General features: G+C 48.3%; 6 protein-coding genes across 6 annotated transcripts; 3 read left to right on the top strand and 3 right to left on the bottom strand.

Moving 5' to 3' along the window:
- Positions 1-22: 22 nt before the first annotated feature.
- Positions 23-1,981, bottom strand: V865_002431 (uncharacterized protein; the record flags this gene model as incomplete). The annotated part of the gene is made up of 7 exons (XM_066226232.1): positions 23-151; positions 225-322; positions 397-641; positions 708-884; positions 956-1,060; positions 1,119-1,381; positions 1,448-1,981. 7 exons carry the CDS (start codon positions 1,979-1,981, stop codon positions 23-25), a joined length of 1,551 nt encoding a protein of 516 aa, XP_066082329.1.
- A 400-nt stretch (positions 1,982-2,381) lies between these two features.
- On the top strand, positions 2,382-4,127 carry V865_002430 (uncharacterized protein; the record flags this gene model as incomplete). Its single annotated transcript, XM_066226231.1, has 1 exon — positions 2,382-4,127. One exon carries the CDS (start codon positions 2,382-2,384, stop codon positions 4,125-4,127), a length of 1,746 nt encoding a protein of 581 aa, XP_066082328.1.
- A 746-nt stretch (positions 4,128-4,873) lies between these two features.
- On the top strand, positions 4,874-7,355 carry V865_002429 (uncharacterized protein; the record flags this gene model as incomplete). The annotated part of the gene is made up of 6 exons (XM_066226230.1): positions 4,874-4,991; positions 5,073-5,236; positions 5,304-5,350; positions 5,412-5,608; positions 5,684-5,766; positions 5,862-7,355. The coding sequence occupies 6 exons, from the start codon at positions 4,874-4,876 to the stop codon at positions 7,353-7,355; spliced, it is 2,103 nt and encodes a 700-aa protein (XP_066082327.1).
- A 563-nt stretch (positions 7,356-7,918) lies between these two features.
- V865_002428 (uncharacterized protein) lies at positions 7,919-12,726 on the bottom strand (the record flags this gene model as incomplete). Its single annotated transcript, XM_066226229.1, has 17 exons — positions 7,919-8,151; positions 8,224-8,309; positions 8,406-8,794; positions 8,932-9,048; positions 9,152-9,692; positions 9,773-10,191; positions 10,292-10,519; positions 10,673-10,749; positions 10,838-10,903; positions 11,022-11,136; positions 11,254-11,298; positions 11,387-11,463; positions 11,562-11,610; positions 11,691-11,794; positions 11,911-12,076; positions 12,199-12,410; positions 12,519-12,726. The coding sequence occupies 17 exons, from the start codon at positions 12,724-12,726 to the stop codon at positions 7,919-7,921; spliced, it is 3,132 nt and encodes a 1,043-aa protein (XP_066082326.1).
- Positions 12,727-13,345: 619 nt separating this feature from the next.
- V865_002427 (uncharacterized protein) lies at positions 13,346-15,666 on the bottom strand (the record flags this gene model as incomplete). The annotated part of the gene is made up of 8 exons (XM_066226228.1): positions 13,346-13,408; positions 13,481-14,129; positions 14,322-14,377; positions 14,424-14,796; positions 14,840-15,111; positions 15,168-15,251; positions 15,303-15,385; positions 15,456-15,666. The coding sequence occupies 8 exons, from the start codon at positions 15,664-15,666 to the stop codon at positions 13,346-13,348; spliced, it is 1,791 nt and encodes a 596-aa protein (XP_066082325.1).
- A 303-nt stretch (positions 15,667-15,969) lies between these two features.
- Positions 15,970-17,791, top strand: V865_002426 (uncharacterized protein; the record flags this gene model as incomplete). Its single annotated transcript, XM_066226227.1, has 4 exons — positions 15,970-16,032; positions 16,124-17,349; positions 17,397-17,504; positions 17,548-17,791. 4 exons carry the CDS (start codon positions 15,970-15,972, stop codon positions 17,789-17,791), a joined length of 1,641 nt encoding a protein of 546 aa, XP_066082324.1.
- Between the last annotated feature and the right edge of the window lie 17 nt (positions 17,792-17,808).

Raw genomic sequence — 17,808 nt, 5'->3', positions numbered from 1 at the left:
GTCTCATCGAACGCTTCCTTGATCAGAGTAAACCAAAGCTCAAGCGATGCCTCAGCTCAGCACCCACTCTTCTCCTCTCCGCCGCCGCACCGGCTGGTCCAGACATGATCGATTTGTTCTCGATCGCCCTTCTGCTCAGAAATGGCATCGTCTACATTTCGACGATAACAAAGTGCAATCAGCGAGAGAAGGCATATTTCCAGTGACGCATCGACAGAACTGACCTCTCTTAAAGTTCCATAAGCAATGAATTTCATCGATATTGCCGATCGACTAGGTTCGAACGCCGCGCACACAACGTCTGATAAATCATCTCGCATACCTATCCCGCAACCGGGGTATGTTAGCTGATCCTGGTCTTCCGCTCCAGGACACGAAAGCGGCAATGTGACTTACCATAAAGCTGAGCGATGTTCACTCTGCCCTTCGCTTCACTGTTCATCCGCAGCTTACCCAATGCGGTGCGAGAGGCCAGTCGCTTGGCTTCCAAAGTTTCAATAACGGTTTGCACTGAAGTCAAGTTATGAGTTCCAAATATGACTCCGAGAGGCAAACTGTTTCCCGGACGGTCGAGCTGATTTCGCAAGGTGTCAAGAACAATTTCCACGCTTCCATTATACGACGCGTCCGTGAGATCTTTGCTACATGTATGTGCCTTGATATGTCAGCGAGTCGACCATACCTGGTCTGTACGCTTTGTGACTCACGTCGCCCATACCGCACCGTTGCCAGGTTTGCCTTCCATTTCTCCCAAAGCCTTTTCTTTGACGATATAACCGCCCCGAACGACTTTCAGTCCCAAAGAATAATGATGTACTCGTGCATGCTCGATCCACGCCGTCAAAAATGCAGGTTGTCGTTGTAAATATGATTGGTATGTACCACTGCCGGCAGATTTTTCAACTCTCATAAGTCCAAGTGATACAGATGATCACTGTTAGATCTTCCTACTCACTATATCACAGGATCTTTCTTGTTGTGTTTCATGCTCAACAACAGTGTGTACCCGTCGATCGCGGGATTAAGCCACGTCTCTTCTGCATCCAAAATAAGCTTTACACTACTCTGTGGAATCAGCACAGATCTCTGACAATTTGATAAGAATGAGCGAGACACACCCATTGGTCTTTGCTCGCTCAGCCAGAGAGTTCAATCTGTCCCAGAGACTTTTCAACTGGGCACAATCACCCTGCAGCAGACTGGGGTGCTTGACAATCGCATCAAGACTCATCGTGAGGGACGGATTGAGGATCTCAGAGTCGTCATCAGAAGGGAATCCCGGATACGGTACTTCTTTCCCCATATTTCTCAGAGATTTCGGTCGAGAGATCTGCAGAGCGTCTGACGCCCTTCGTAGTACCGCTAAATCAACAATTCCACTCTGAAGGGAAATGATGATAATAGTAAGCTTTCCAGGGATTTCAATTTTGGAATTTGTGTCACATACCACTTTGACTGCGAAAGCCGAGCTACCAGGAGACCATCCTTCCAGCTGCATCCTTTTCTCAAATTCCCCCTGGACGTCCAAAGCTCTCTCGATCTCCTTAAACCTCGACGCCTCCACATCCCTCGCATCCACCTCCTCGACAGCATCTGCCTCCGCCGAATAGTTCAGCGCTGAACCGATATTTTGACGTCGAAGTTTCTCCAAGGTTGGTAGGCATTCTACGGCTGTTTCTCCGGGTATGAATTGAGGGAAAAATGTTGCTCGCACAATGGTCTCCGTTAAGGTGGAGAGTAGTGGGATGCGAGTGGTAAGTAAGAAGCTGAGCGCGTTAGGGGAGAAGTCGACAAGCGTGGGAAAGCTGAGGGCCGTCCATACGAGATAAGATCGGAGTAGATCCAACGTAGCCATCTGAGAGGTGGCTGTCAGGATTTCAGTGGGTTTTGGGGGCTTTGTGGTATCCAGTACGACAGCTGTAACCGAGAGTGAGACCAAAGTATATGCCCCATATCGGGCCGCTCGACGCGTAGCCTGCATCTCCTTGAACCGACCTTGCCCATCCCGGATCTTTCGCAAGCGCTTGATAAGGGGCTGCAGGCGGTACATCGTTAATCAAACCGTGTTGGCGTGATTTGTTGTGAAGAAGCAATTTGAGTTTTATTCGAGCTTGTCTTCGTTTTCTTTTAACAACATCCCGATGTCACAGTTATCAGACTCCAAGTGAGCTTTCTAAAGACAAAGAAAGACGGTTTTCCTATGTGGGTAAATGTATTTACGGATTTTGTCAATATCCGGATTTGGCCTATCGGATTTGAGCGATAAGCAATTATCCGTTATAAGTGGGTTCTCCTCCCACCCTCTCCTGACCCCTCCTTATCATCCATAATTGGGCAGCTCTTATCCCCTTTCATCTCATCACTAAAGCATCGTCCCAGCAATGTCTTCCTTGATCTCTTGGATACCTGGGTATCGTCGCGCAACTACCACCGACCAAGTTGCTACGTCTCATGCTCAGTTCCAGTCAATATGGAAGAAAGAGTGGGCTTGGCGACAAGAGCAGAAGTTGGAGGAGGATGAGGACGACGACGATTCTCTCAAAGCTTACCTTCCTCGCGTGGACGCCAAGACTCAAGCATCACGACTGGCCTATTGGAACGACATCATCTCTCAGCTCGACAAGATCGACTTGCAATCTTTATCCCCTGAAGAACAAGTTAACTATGGTGTCTACCATGCTCAGATCGAGGTTTACGTCAACAGCCAGAAATTCAAGGATTACGAGAAACCCCTCAATGCCGACTCGTCCTTCTGGGCGAATCATGCTTCAGCAGCACGAGCGACGTTCCGAACCGCCAAGGATTATTCCGCTTATCTGGCTCAGCTACAAGAAGTCCCTCGGTATTTCAGTGAACAGATCGATAATATGCGAGCCGGGTACAAGAGGGGTTTCACGCCACCAAAAATCACTCTTGAAGGTCGTGACGGCTCTATCTCTTCTGTTGCCGACGCTAAATCTGCCGAAGAGACGATCTATTATGAGCCATTCAAGTTAATCCCTTCCGTCATCCCTGCGGCTGAGCAGGACAAGCTTCGTGTCCAGGCTACTAAAGCGATCAACGACTTTGTACTGCCCCCCTACCGCAAGCTTCTCGTTTTCTTCCGAGAAGAGTACTACCCCAACGCACGTGAGACCCTTGCTGCCGAAGCCTTTCCAGATGGAAAAGCTTACTTCGCTGCGAAGATCAAAGAGTACACCACTCTCGACTCAAGTCCAGAGAGTATCCACAAGATCGGCATCGACGAGATGGCCCGAATTCGCTCCGAAATGCTTGAAACCATTACACAATCCGGGTACAAAGGTGATTTTCAATCCTTCCTCGATTTCCTCCGTACCGACCCTCAATTCTACGCCAAGACTCCTGAACAGCTTCTGCACCAAGCTGCCTGGATCGCGAAGGAGTTCGATGGTGTATCAGGGAAGTATTTTGGTCGACTGCCAAGACAGCGTTTTGCCATCAGGCCGGTGCCTCTTGATCAGGCGCCATTCTACACATCCGGTCGAGGTGGGCCAGGTGTCTATCTCGTCAACACTTATGACCTACCATCCCGAGCCCTGTACTCTCTCCCTGCTTTGACTCTCCACGAATCGGCTCCTGGTCACGCATTTCAAATGCCTCTCGCTCTCGAACATGACTATCTCCCTCCGTTCCGCAAGGCATACATCTCGGCTTATGGGGAGGGTTGGGCTTTGTACTGCGAATATTTAGGTAAGGAGATGGGTATTTATCATACACCTTACGATGTGTTCGGCATGTTGAGCTACCAGGCTTGGCGCGCTGCTCGATTGGTGGTGGACACTGGAATTCACTCGCTTGGCTGGACTCGAGGTCAAGCTCAGACCTACCTACGTGACAACACCGCTCTGTCAGCCCACGAGATCGAGACCGAAGTTGACAGATATATCGCTTGGCCTGGTCAATCTCTTTCTTATTACCTGGGTCAACTATCGATTCTCAAATGTCGACGGAAAGCCGAAGAAGCTTTGGGTGAAAAGTTCAACATCCGAGCTTTCCACGACACAGTCCTCGAGACGGGCTCGATCCCGCTACCACTTCTGGAGAAGCATATCGATGATTTCATTGCTGGCGGTGGGGCTGGACCGTATCCCGAGGAGGAGAAGTGAAGCCGAATCTAGGCTCGTCGTGAGAATCATGTCAGAACGAAAGTAATTAGAAAGACCTTGTAGCCAGATGGTTTCTGTGATCGTTACGTATGGTTGAGAGTGGATGTATTGTTAGTTGTGTAGAAAACAATCGATGCACACGCAAAGTGTCTTTTGGGCAGGAACGAGCGTCACACGGGCTCGATACTGTGCTCGATCCTTTCTGCAGAATAAGAAACTTCTACTAACACTATTGTTACAGATGCGCTCAGCATACCAGCATGTCGCGTGCTTTCATCGTCAGCTTACAGTTGTCGTTTGAAGCTAATCGAAACTGCACCGGTTTATCTTCCTAATGAAATAATCATTTCTTGTTGGCGGTCATGGTACAGGGGACACGGATACGTGGTGCTACGACAACGACGACAAAAATGTGTGATCGCTAAGTTATGTATGAAACGGGAGCTTTTTGGAGCTATTGAGCTATGTGCAAGTGAAACAGCAAGCTGGGCATCATAGCACAAACACCTAAATCCGGGGAAGATTAAATCTCAAGATAAGCTCAAGAAAGTCAGTCTGGTATGAGGTAATGACAAACACGGATTTAATCATTCGCCGCATACCCGCTTTCGGGTATTCTGGAGGTCCTCTGAGTTGTTCTTACTCATGGCCAGTGATAGGAGACACTAAACTGATATATGCATTTTCATCGCTCGAGGAGTCATGTCCAATCGTTGCCTCAATTGATTGAAAATCAGTGCATAGCGATGGGCAGTCTGAACTCCGCGCCCGTGGACCCAACTCCACAAGCCTTTGAAGAGCTGGATAGAGCCATATCGAGGCCTTATGAACGACCTCATCCTCAAGAGACCTTCCATCAAACTTGTGAGCAGTCATTTCAGCTCAGAATCACATGCAAGGCAATGAATATCGTTGTGATTAAGACAGCTCAATGATCTGTCGCAGCTATTGCCAACGATTCGTTCTTTGGCAAAATTCGGGCCATCTACGCACAGCGGGTGCTCAAGAGGCAGCTTGACCAGTTGCGAAAGCAAGGCAGTTACGAGGCATTCAAACTGGGCTGGCACCCTAAGTACGACGTCGACAAGCTTCAGGGCGCAAAATGTACAGTGAGTGTCACAAGGCTGGAATCTTAGAGAGTCGAGCCATAGAGATCGTTTCTGACGGGATGGTTAGATCTCCAGCCCTCCCACTTTGTTCTGGGATTCAGATGTTGGTAAATGGTAAGTCCGGTGAGCTCGGTAAGTTGATATCAGGCGAGGACAAGCCGATCATTTAGCACAGGATCGAAGCAACTTGTTATTTCCTCAGCACTGCCGAGGGGAGTGGACTCCCCCACGCCTCGGAATTCGTCTCAGCGATCGATGAGCTCATTGCCATGATGGCCAAAGCACAGCAATCAGATGGATATCTCGGTACTTATTTTACGGTCGTGGATAAAGCCGGGAGACTCAGGAATCTGAGGGATATGCATGAAATGTGTAAGTGCATACGTGTCTCTGAGTAGGTGTACCGTGGGGGTTTTATGAAGGGACCTGATACATGGGGGATGGCAGATAACTGCGGTCATCTGCTGGAAGCCGCTTTGGCCCATCACCGGTGGTCTGGGGATAGGAAGTTTCTGAATATCATGATCAGGGTAAGCCCGCTGATACCATTTTGAGCAATTATGGGGCATATCTTTGTTTGTCCGCACTGCGTCACAACACTGACAATGATAACGACGAATATCAGTATGTTGACCTCTTAATGAAGACCTTTGGACCCGGCGAAAATCAAAGACACGGCTATCCCGGTCACCCAGAGCTAGAGCTTGCCGTATTGCGACTTTACAGCCAGACTCGAGACCCTCGCCATTACACTTTCGGTCGTTACCTGGTCGCCGCCCGTGGCCAACGTGAACCTTCTCTAGGGGGCAAACCTTTCTTCGTCTGGGAGGCTGAACAACGTAAGGATTCCTTCTTTCACGCTTCGATGGCTTCTATCGACGATGGAAGATATCATCAGTGGCACGCCCCCCTTCATGACCAAGACACGATTCTCGGACACTCTGTCAGGGCATTATATCTTATTACTGCTGCTTCCGACCTTGGTGGGATGCTGCTCGATGATGCCAAAAGATTGTGGAATGATTGCGTGGATAACAAGATGTATGTCACCGGCGGGATTGGCAGTATTCCCGATATCGAAGGTTTCTCCGAGTTCCCTCACTTCCTGCCCAACAGTCATGACGAAGGAGGATGTTATGCCGAGACCTGCGCCAGTATTGCGTGCATGATGATCTGCGAGCGGCTGCTCAGTCAAAAGCTGAGCGGGAAGGCGAGGGACGTCATGGAACGATGTTTGCTGAACAACGTACTCGGTGGAGCTAGCTTGGATGGCAAGCACTTTTACTACGATAATAGGCTGGCCACTTGTGGGAATGAAGTCGCGGACAGGTCGGAATGGTTTGAGGTCTGTTGCTGTCCCCCAAACCTGTCTAGGACGATGGGCTTGTTGGGCGGTTATATGTGGTCGGTAAAGACGAAACCTCAAACTATATCTTTAGACATCTACCTCTATATGTCGGGCGAGAGAACTGTGAAGCTCCCAAGTGGAGAGATCGCGACTGTGGAGATGAGTAGTGAGATGCCTTGGTGTGGGAAAACAACGCTTCGACTCCAAGCGCCCGAAGGATACGATTGGATCGTACAGATTCCCGAGCCAGAGTATGCCGTCAACTTCAAAATGTCGCCGACCAGCTCAATCACCCAGACCGATGTCGAAGGCTACCATTCCCTATCCCTTCCTGCAGAAAGTACCTGTTTCGTTACTTTCGATTTGCCCGTGCGCCTGCTTGCTCCCCACCCTACTACTCATCAAGACACACTGGCCATTGCTCGAGGTCCGATCATCTACACGGCGGAGTCGTACGACAACACCTCATTGGAGAAAGAACACAAACATTTCGAAGGGATCGGTCTGCTAGAAACCACCACATTCGAGGAGATATCAATGGAAATCGGAAACCTCTCTATCATCACTCTCATCTCGGACCAGAACGTTTACGCGAAGACGACCCGGGGTAAAAAAGAGATTGGGTCCATGATTGTTGTCGGTGGGCAGGAGAAATGGATCGAGGAAGAAGGAAAACTTAAATTAATTCCGTTCTTTGCTAGGTCGAATAGGGACACAGGCGGCAGACTCAGGACTATGTTCCCGAGGGTGGCCTTTAGTGACGTTCAGTAGATGATAGCTCGAGCAGAATACTCAGTAGGGTTGGAACTCATGTTGATTATTTGCACCAATGCTTATAGTCGGAAGATCCGAATAGCCTTGACTGGAGCATGGAATCCCTTGAGGGCTGAATAACCGGAATCATTTGGGCGGGGCCCAGGGTTGCATGTTCAACTTCGGCGATGTATATTTCCATCAAACACGTCAGCGTTCTGTTGTCCTTCGTGGTAGCGCTGCAACCTGTGCACTCTGGTTCAAAATGAGCTTTCTGAGCTTTTTCAAACGAACATCTTCGTGAGGCCAGATGTGAGCTCGAAAATATTGGTTGTCTTTTCATTCTGCGTTGAAATAGGGATGCATGCGGAAACACTTGAGTTGGGTGTGGATACAATCTGAAAAAGGTCATTTGGTGGTATTGGGAAACTCAAGGAGGCATTTCATGTCACCACCGTTACCGCTTATCATCAGCTCAACCCATCTGCTGGCGTATCGATCTGTTCTGCATGCTGTTGAAACCAGCGATGCTTGTAGACGATACCACTTCAATTCGAAACGACGTGGCTGCATAATAAACCTCATTTGGATTCTTTATGCCCCAAATGGAACACCTCTTCCCAGCTTGGACTCTCGAGTTTCATCTCCCTCAGCTTCAGACTGGTTGTGGTAACGACCTCATCCACCTCTATTACCAATTCCTCAATGAACTTCTTGGGATCAGCTGATTTATCGTACCCGAAAAGGGAAATTGCTATTGTATTGTTTCCTTGGGCTAAAATGCCTGGTGGAATGGGAAAGCGATATTGAGGTCCTAGTACAAATAGCCATCTCCGAATCAGCTCGACTAGGCAGCAGAAGGGAGAAATGGAAGTCTTGTACTGACCAAGATCACCGTAGAATCGCCCAAGCTGCCATCCATTTACGAAGAGCTGACCCCTGACTGGCGATAGAATTCTCGGGAAAATAAAACTGAAAGATGTCATTAGCCGAGCCCCATAAAAGTGACCACCTCATGGCCTGCTGCTTATGGTCTTTTCTGACGCGCTAGCAGAGGCAATTACTTACGAATAATGTAAATCCAGGCCTTCTGGATAGTCAACTTCAATTCTTCCCCTCCACCAACCTAATCCGGCCCCACTATCTCGTACCTCGCCCAAGTCTGCAGTGACCTGGTTTTCCTCGTCGAGGTGCTGATTTTCCCATCCTTCATCGTTATATCCAGGCAAGTTCCAGCCTTTCCGTTCCCCGTATAGACCGCCAACATTGAAAACCCCTCTGACCTTGTCTGGATACTGCTCCCATCCACCCATATTACCTTGAATCTTCCATTCGATAGCTGAGGTATTGCCTCCCAATAGTGAGTACCCTCTTATACCTCGAGGTGCTGATATTGACTCTGCAGTGCCTGTATATGCTCCTGCTTCTTCCAATGGGGCTGGATCCATCACTATAGTCTGTCAGACGTGCGCACGTTGTCTTCAGATCAGCCTCTTGATCGTTCTATTAGGAGTTTCAATGATGCCGAAACAAGGGGATATCGATAGGGGATATCGATATTCCAAGGAAAGCATCAAGAGAAACATGAACTGACAAGAACATTTTCGCTCCCTTGTCGTATCACGTCGTGTGGTATTCTTAGCGTTAAATTGACTTCTTGCTCCTCTATGCCAATGTCGGCTATCCCGCTACCCAGGTATACTCCGTTCAGCTGAAGCATGATGAACATCACCAGTTTAGAGTCCAGTTTTGGTCAGTAAGTCTTTCCAAACAAGGAGTCGATCAATAGAAGCAAAGCAGCTCGAATGGCTCACCCAAAATGTTCCAACGCCCCCAGGTCCAGAAATTAGACTGACTTTCAGAGCCAGATCCTTTCGCTCTTTGGGGTCCAGCTGGTTCATCATTTCATCTACACCTCGGAATTCTCCCCTCAACATCAGACTGCCCACCCCGTATCGGTATTCGGTCCCATATAAAACATATTCCCCTTCATACCCTGCTTGTTTATCATAAGGCTGAAAAGGATTTTTTGTGACCTTCTTGTCCGCACTCTTCCACGTCGAGTCATTGAAGCTCGCTTCAACCTCAGGAAGACCGTCTTTATACTTCCATTCATGTATCCTCTGCTCGGTTTGTTGAAAGAGAAGCTTTGTATCAGGACCAGGAAGGACTGCTGACCATCTCCCTTCACGAATATTGGTTAATTGGTGTTGCTCGGAGTTGAGAGTCTGGTTGTTCCAACTTATGGTCTTATATTTCGGATCACACGTGATGTTGACCAGTGTTGTAGCGTTCAAATCCCCATGAAGAGAGAGGCTCGTGTTTGACAAGGATTTGGCAGAGCGAAGGAAGTATCTGTGCAAATATTTTTGTCCAGCAGATGCCATGAGCATTAATTTCAGGTGGTATCGCTCTGAATGTCTTCAGAAACTCACGGTCCAAGTACTAAAACATTTTCAGAACGACCAAAACGGTAGAATGCACCATAAGGCTCCTCGTGTTCGGGTTCCACAACCGCTTCCCAGGCCCAGGAGACCTCTTTCGAATCCAGAAGTATCACCTCCACCTTCCTCCTGCCCCCAACAATGCTCACTAGATCCCTTACCCCCTGCCCAACTTGGAAATTCAGGACCTTCCTCTCCTCATCAGTCTCCTCCTTCACGTTGCATATAGTGTCTGTGGCAATGCTCAAACGCTGGTGAGGCGGAAAAGCTAGTCGGTGTTCCTCATCCTGAGGAGCGTACAGGACCAATATGTCGGTGTTACCTATCGTGGTGGAAGTGAAAATCGATGCTGACGTATGAAGGATACAAGTATTGCCCCAGCAATAATTGGAAGAGAGAATCCTTGAATCCTACTTGACCGCAATCCCCGCGATCCAAAATAGCGACAGTCAACCAAAGGCCGGAGTCATTCGAACAAAAGGCCGTGGAGGAGGATGTCATATCACTTACCCTTCCATTGAGGTAAACGGGCAGGTCAACCTTCCCTACCTCATCTTGGACTATAAGGGAATGCCGGCTCTTCTCTCTAGAAGTACTATCTATATGCCTAGCTACGTAGAACGTGCCTTGCGTATCGGGGTTGACGAGTTGATCAACGTGCAAGGTACGGTATTCGAGCGTAGAGACCGGATAAGTCTTTGGCAGATCTCGAGACGAGCGAACAAAGTGTGAGATTGACTGCAAAGACCATTAGAATCCATCCACTCAAGAATACACGCATCCCAAATGAACGATAACAGAGAGGAGGCAGGGGGAAATGGCTCGTATTCCCGCGGTCTTGACCTTCGGCATCCTACGGTCTGCAACCCTTCGAAAAGACAAAGGACTAACCTTCAGTTCATAGTACTTGTCCTTCAATGACCTATCCTCGCTTATAGGTGCCCAGTAATCATAGGATGTGATGCCAACTTCCAATGCACTCAGATTGGCGTGATCGGATGTGATTTTCCAGGCCTGGGAGGAGAAGAACAGAGAAGCAAGATAGGTAATACTTACCTGGAAAAGCTGAATGACCGTAGTTCACACCTCCGTAAACCATATAGACATTGTGCAGCTTGATACCTTTGATCCAAGTGGGCAAGATCATCAGTCAGCTCAGCCTTCAACAGAGCGCTATGTCCCGGATTGGATTCTGATAACATGCTACGAGCGCTGGGTAGCAAGAGATGAAGCGTCTTACCATTCGCGAGGTTATTTAGGTAGAATACCCTCTCAAAATCCGAATCGTACGAGGTCAAGCATTGTTGGTAGCCCTTTGTATTTATCAATGGTATCCATCCCGCTTGCATCTCAGGCTATAAGGGTTAGATGAGCAACAGAACTAGCCAGATAAAGGACAGAATATTACAGTCGTACGCCAAGGACAGTTGGTACAGAGTGAAAAGACACCAGCAAACAAAGACAACACTCACTATGTAGTATGGGGTTCCGACTTTCCCAGACGTACTCTCCATATACTAATGCGCACATTAATGAAGGGTTAGCCTCCTCGTTATCAAGATATCCTTGCCGTCTCGAGAGGTTTGTAGATTCGATTGGACACACCTCCCGATACTGTCTGACGGGATTCCATTGTCCGATTTTGGAACACTCTCGAACGGCTGGGTAGCTGTCCAGACCATCTACCCAAAGTACGTCCCAGTAGTTGATCAGCATCAGCATGGGACGATATGTAAGTCTGCATCGAGGTCAATTGACGTGGAAGAAGGGAAATACTCACAGATATCAACTGCACTTGGTCCTTCAAATAATCGTTTCTTAGGTGCGACCTAAATTTTATACTGTCGGCGCATGTCTCAAACGATGATCACATGTATCACTGCTGTGGTCACATATCAGATTCGCTCACATCATTGAAGGTCAAGGGCACAACAATCCCCACGTCCCTCATCGTCTTCTCCAAATGACCAATATGTGCCAGATCGAGTGTTCCTTCGTCATCCAGGACATACTCTGTTGCATTCAACATTATCAAGGACTCTCAGTTAGCAATCACATCCGGTCTTGTCGTGTCTGACGAAGAAAGCTGTAGGGTGGGAGATCGAACTTGCCATTCTCGATCTGCACACCAATGATAGACCCGTTGTTGGTGACTTGATGCTTGGCAAAGATCTTCCCCAACGCCAGCCAGTAGTCGAGGTACGCTTCGGTATAAACCGTATCATTTGTTCGCAACTTGACATCAGGGAGAGATGCGACCCATGCTGGTATACCTCCTCCTGTTACCTCGGCGTTCTATGGGTGGTCCGACTTTTCGTGAGCATTTGGTCTCAATAGTCGTATATGGGAATACCACATGTCAAAAATGCACGGGTGCAATGTGTCGCCAGAGTTGCGGGGAAAGTCTGACAACTGACGATATATGGTCCTGGTCTAGCAACGACCCATAGTCCCACCTCCCTCGCCATCATCAAAAGAGGCTCGAATCCTTTCCAGCCCTCGAAGTCCAGTACCCCTTGCGAAGGATTGTTGAGGCCCCAGAAGGTGTAGATAGATATTGAGTTGAAGCCTAAGGCTTTGATACGTTGGAGGAGATCGAGGTGGAGTTGAGGATTTGGAGCGCGCCATGCTGTGGGTAGGACGGTTTGGGCATGTCAGCTAATTGCAGATCTGTTCAAGGACGCAGAAGGAGGAGGAGGTCGCTAAAATTATGAAAAGAGACGATGAGACGACTGACGATGGATCTCCCCACTCCAGAGAACCACCCTCTCCCCGCGGATGAACAAACTATATCCATCCCATTGAACTTCGTCCGTCAAGCCTGTAGATCTAATTTCGGAAGAAGGTACAAAGGTATGATTATCCCACAGCTGTTGAGGACCTCGCGAGAGTGTTGATTCATTCCAAGGCTGGAAGTGATACAAAGTGTAGCATAGAGCGACCATAATGAGGGAAACCCGTTGAGCAAGCCGGGGAAACAATGGTCGATAAGATCGAATGCGAGAGAGACCCAGGCCGTCGGGCGGGAGAGAGGCATCCTGAGAGATTATCTTCTTGCCCATGATGAAACTTACCATATGTAAGTACACTGGAAGAGATCGATGATAAGCAGCACTCGGCTGAACTTTTTGAAGTATGTATGTATTTCATCGATCATCGACTGGAGGTGAGGGAAATGGAGATCCGGGAATGGTTGTTATCCGATATCAAATCATCCGGGTCATGCAGTTGTAAAAATAATTTCGCTCTAACCTACCAAACCTCGGAAACAACGGGTACGTTCCACATATAGCACATATCATGTTGTTACTATGAGGGACGGGCGAAACACCCCACGTTACAGCAATGAATATAGAGACACTACGTACCATGGTGATTTCTTCGAATATATATGCATCTGACTCTGGAGTGATTCTCCATATTTGAGTATCTGATTGCCTGCAACTTTGAATGTGATGCATAACATCTACGTATGTTTTTGCGCGGATAGGAGGTTTGATTCCGAGGTACGAATACATGCATGAACATTATTGGTCGTAGTGTCATCAGAACCACAAACCTTTCTCAACAGGTCGGGTCATTTTTATCCATAATTTGTCGTATATTTTGAAGTCGTATTTGAAGATCCTAGAAGTAGGAGCAAATTTCAGCATGCGCGGCCGAACGCTTTGATCATTATCACAGAGACTTCAAACTCACATGCAGCTTGTCGTTTATCATGAGATGCATCTCGGTGCAATCCGACATTGTGGGAGCTTGGTCACTCTTCTTCGGCAATGTGTGATGGACGACCTTGCTTGTATCCCTTGACAATGGGGTCGGCGTGGGAGGAATCGGCGATCTCGACTTGGAGAGATGGGATTTTTGGCTCCACGCAGTTGTAGACCGCGCAGATCGCTGTTTTTGTGCACTCTTCTGTACACAGTCCACAAGCTCGTTGAAAGCTTGTCTCTCTGAGATAGGTCTTGCACGTGCATGAGACCCCGGTACAGGGCGTCGGACGGTGCTGAGTCTTTCGTGGGGGTACATCGGGCTAACACCAGAGCGTTTGGGGGTTACGAAATCGGCGACGGGACGGGGAGGATGAGATTTGACCTTGGAAGGTATATCAGTGGACGGAAGAGGCTTCACAAGAGATGGTAGCGGCTCCCAGGTCCACCCAATCCAACGAGATAAGGCACCCATATCCGGCTCCTGCGAAGAGATGGTAGTCATAGCGGAGACCACTGAACTGTCATACGAGCTAGATTGTTCGAAAAAGTGACTGAAGGTGAAGCCGGACGATTCGAGCGAGGCGTCGTTCGTGGGCGGCAAGGACGACAAGTCAATGGGCTCCAAACGGTCGAAGCTTGAGGGCAGTGATACTGGATGTCAGCTCGGACGTGGACGGTGAACTCACGTTGGCCAAGTTGATCCCATCTGACGTCACAGAAGAAATTGAAAGATCTCAACCGGTTCAGGCCTGATACTCTAAGATTCGACGGTTGCAGTAGACTAAAATCCTTGCAGGTCAATATCATCTTATATCGCTCGAACGCACCTTTGCAACAGTCGGCGTAATCCCTCATCGACTATCAGAGGACATTGTAGACCACCCTGCCAGAGTACGTCAGCGACTGAGAACGAAGGGATATAAACTTACTTTATATTGGGTAATTTCAAAATAAGTTTGCTGAATCGTAGGCGCCCAAAAAGGTCCTTTCCCAGTAGCCATTTCGAAGAGAGTGGCGCCAAAACTCCACCAATCTATGCTCAAATCGTATCCATATGTGGGAGGGCTATAGCTAGCTTCATTTGCACCCGCGGCTTGTACAAAGGCTTCCTCTGCGCATAATAGCACCTCTGGAGCGATATAATCCGGTGTGCCGATAGGGAGACAGCAAAGGTCATGGGGGACGAATGGTCGTTCGGATGGCAATCGTGGCTGAGACAGTTCAGCACTCGACCCGAAGTCAGTCAATTTGAGCCGGCCGCCATCAGTGATGAGGAAGTTGTGTGGTTTGATATCCCTAGCTCTGGTATTAGCAGCAGTCGACTGTGGACGAGCCAAGCACTCACCGATGAACGTAGCCTTGGTCATGCATCCACTGTATGGCTACAACCATCTGCGGTGACCACCACTTGAGCTCCGTCACTGTCATGCAGCCGGCTTGATCGTCCTCATCAGATAAGGAGCAAAGTCGGTCCCAGAGCGAGCCACAAGCGGCGTACTCAGTTACTAGAGAAATGCTATCTTTGCTCTGAAAGGCGACGAAGAGTGTTGGTATTGGTGATGTAGGAAATGAATGAGAAAGGATATGAATGTGTCGCTCGAGCTCCAAACAGACTTGCTAAACGTCAATCAAGTTAGCCAGACAAAAGTGTGTAAAGACCGGATCAAGCTTACAATGCCTGCTCGCTTTATGGCATGTTTGGGCATCGTCTTCATAGCGTACACCCGACCATTCAGTTTGCATTCGACCGCATCGACCTAGGCGACAAATGTTCAGCGTGGCCCAAATCAAACATCTGTCAGGCTTACGGTACCGAATTGGCCATCACCTAAGCGGCCTATAATTTGGAAATCATTCTTATTGACTCGCAAGGAATCCACATGATGGAGTACTGAGAGGGGATCGATGCGACAATCAGTGTACTGACTCTGCTATGATCTGGTCAGTCCAGCGACACTCACATTCCTGGCCTTCTCCCTTATTCGTAGCCCATCCCCTGAGTAGGATGCTATCGAGAGCTACTGAACGCTGATGTTGAGAATGTAGATCGGTGTTGAACAGCTGATATCTGTCGTTACCTGTAGAGAAATCAACTGGGTGTTCTTGAAGTAGGTTGGTGAGGGCGAGATGACGGTGGGGGTATGAGGAGGAGTAAGGAGAGGGAGACGGCATGTAGTCTATATTGTCATTGAGTCTCACATGGATGGATATCGAGATGGAAATGAGCAAATGAAAAACGACATCCTCAATGGTTTATTTACTGGTTTTATTTTGCAAAGTTATCATACGCGTACCGGACACCGATGGATCTTTTGTTGGGTGTTACGTAATACATCCATCCCCATGAATACTCCTTGACACTACCCTCCTCCCTTTAGCTTAAATCTTCCTTCTTCTTGCATCAATCCTCCCCGACTTACTTCTCTATCCGATGTGCAATCTCATCTTCATATTCATATGATATCATACTCCATCATGTATCGCCAAGAGGACCTGAGCAAGCTCAAAGTATCCGATCTCAAAGGTATATGCAAACAGGTGAATGGATCTCTTTGGTACTCTTCTTCTCCATCTCGTCTCGCAGATCAGGTCTTCTGGCCTTACTGACGATTCACCCAATCTCTCGCAGCTTAAAGCTCTCAACTATTCCAAACTCGCTAAAGCCGCACTGATACAACTGATCCTCGACATATCTAAAACAAGTACTAACCCTCCCGTCAAGCCCTCACTGACCTCGCCCGAACCTATCATTTCTTATCGCGAAACACTTCCATTTCAGGGAAACGATCATCACTCAAATCTGACCAACAAGAGAAAAAAGGTTGAGACATCCACCAAACCAGATACGAACACGGCTGATACCGAGTCAAGCACACGTCACACATCCGTAGCTCCTCAAACCGGAGTCAAGGCTTCGAAACTCAATCTTTCCTACTTAAAGTCCGGAGATGGACAGAATTCCAAGGGTACAACGAACAATCGGAAATCTCAAGAGTCGCTCAAAACCTCAACTACCCATTCTCAAGGCAAGTTCCAGCCACCTTTGCCTGTGATTAAGGAGACACCCACGACATCCATTGCTGCGCCTCAGACTTTGACACATGCCTCGTGGCCAACTGAATCGTTCATGTCCAGCTTGGACCGACTAGATTTCTTGCGTAATCATTTCCTGAATGCTCTATTCGTCGATCTCAATGCTGCTCGTGAAATCCCTATCCTCACTACGCCATCTCCAACTCTCCTTCGAGATTCAACCACCGCCGTAAAATCGTACCAGGACCTCGCATTCCCAGGCTTTGGACCGGCTATGTTCAGCAAAAACGTCTCGACTGAAGGATTTATGGTTGCCATCCGCTTCTGGTTGTCAAGACTTCACACCCTTTCACAATTGGGATTCACAGAATCTTGGAGCGTTCACGGTCACGGACAGGGCATTCTTGGTCCAGATCTATCCAGATGGCCTCAGGTACTCAGCTGCAAGAAGATCTCGGAGAACGTCTGGTTGATCGAGACAGGTGATAATGAGATCACTTCTGAAGATAAGTCAAACATTCCGAACAAATTCCTCACATTAGGGATCAATGGTGATGTCATCTCCTCGAATCTGGATAAATACAAAGGCGGATCAATTCATGGCTGTCCAGTCCGACATGACTGGTACAAGTACATCCTTTCTGACCAACCTTCCACTCCGGGCATCACGTCTTTACTTGATCACGTAAAGACCAAAGATCCCTCCCATCATCCCCATGGCATCGCTCGAGCATGGAAAGAAAGAGTAGAGGCACGAGGGAGCGCCGGTCAATTGATTCAGATCGCAAAGCGAGCTGTGTTAGCTAGTTGTGCACTGAATAGGTATGTTTCTATGCGTGTCAGTATGTCGCTGAGCGGGTGAGCTTTAGCTTTAGCGGAAGCAAGCTGTCAGCTACGGAGATGGATGCTCATACGCTGGGCTATCAAACAATATCAAGGGGAAATAATTCGTCTCCTGTAGAAATGTATTTGCCAGAGTGAGTTTCGATGTTGGGGAAAATTCGCTTATAAGTACTGTAGATCATCTCAAGTTCTGTCGGTTCATGTCGATAAACCACCCTATCACCCTGCACTCGCTTCGGTTCATCGACATAGTGGTATTACGGACTTTGTCCTCGCAGAGACTGGTCAAGTTGTGGGGAATGAGGATGAAGGTGTTTCGAGTCTTTGGCAAGGATTCTTGGGATGTGATTCGAACGGAAACGAGAACCGCTCAAATATGGCAGCGTTCTGGAAGGGGTGGGAGATGAGAATGATACAATGATGTTATGCATGATTTCC

Source organism: Kwoniella europaea, chromosome 1 (assembly GCF_036810445.1).
Source record: "Kwoniella europaea PYCC6329 chromosome 1, complete sequence".
Taxonomy (NCBI): Eukaryota; Fungi; Basidiomycota; class Tremellomycetes; order Tremellales; family Cryptococcaceae; genus Kwoniella; species Kwoniella europaea.
Note: the sequence above shows the minus strand (reverse complement) of the source record. Positions and strands in the feature narration are given on the sequence as shown.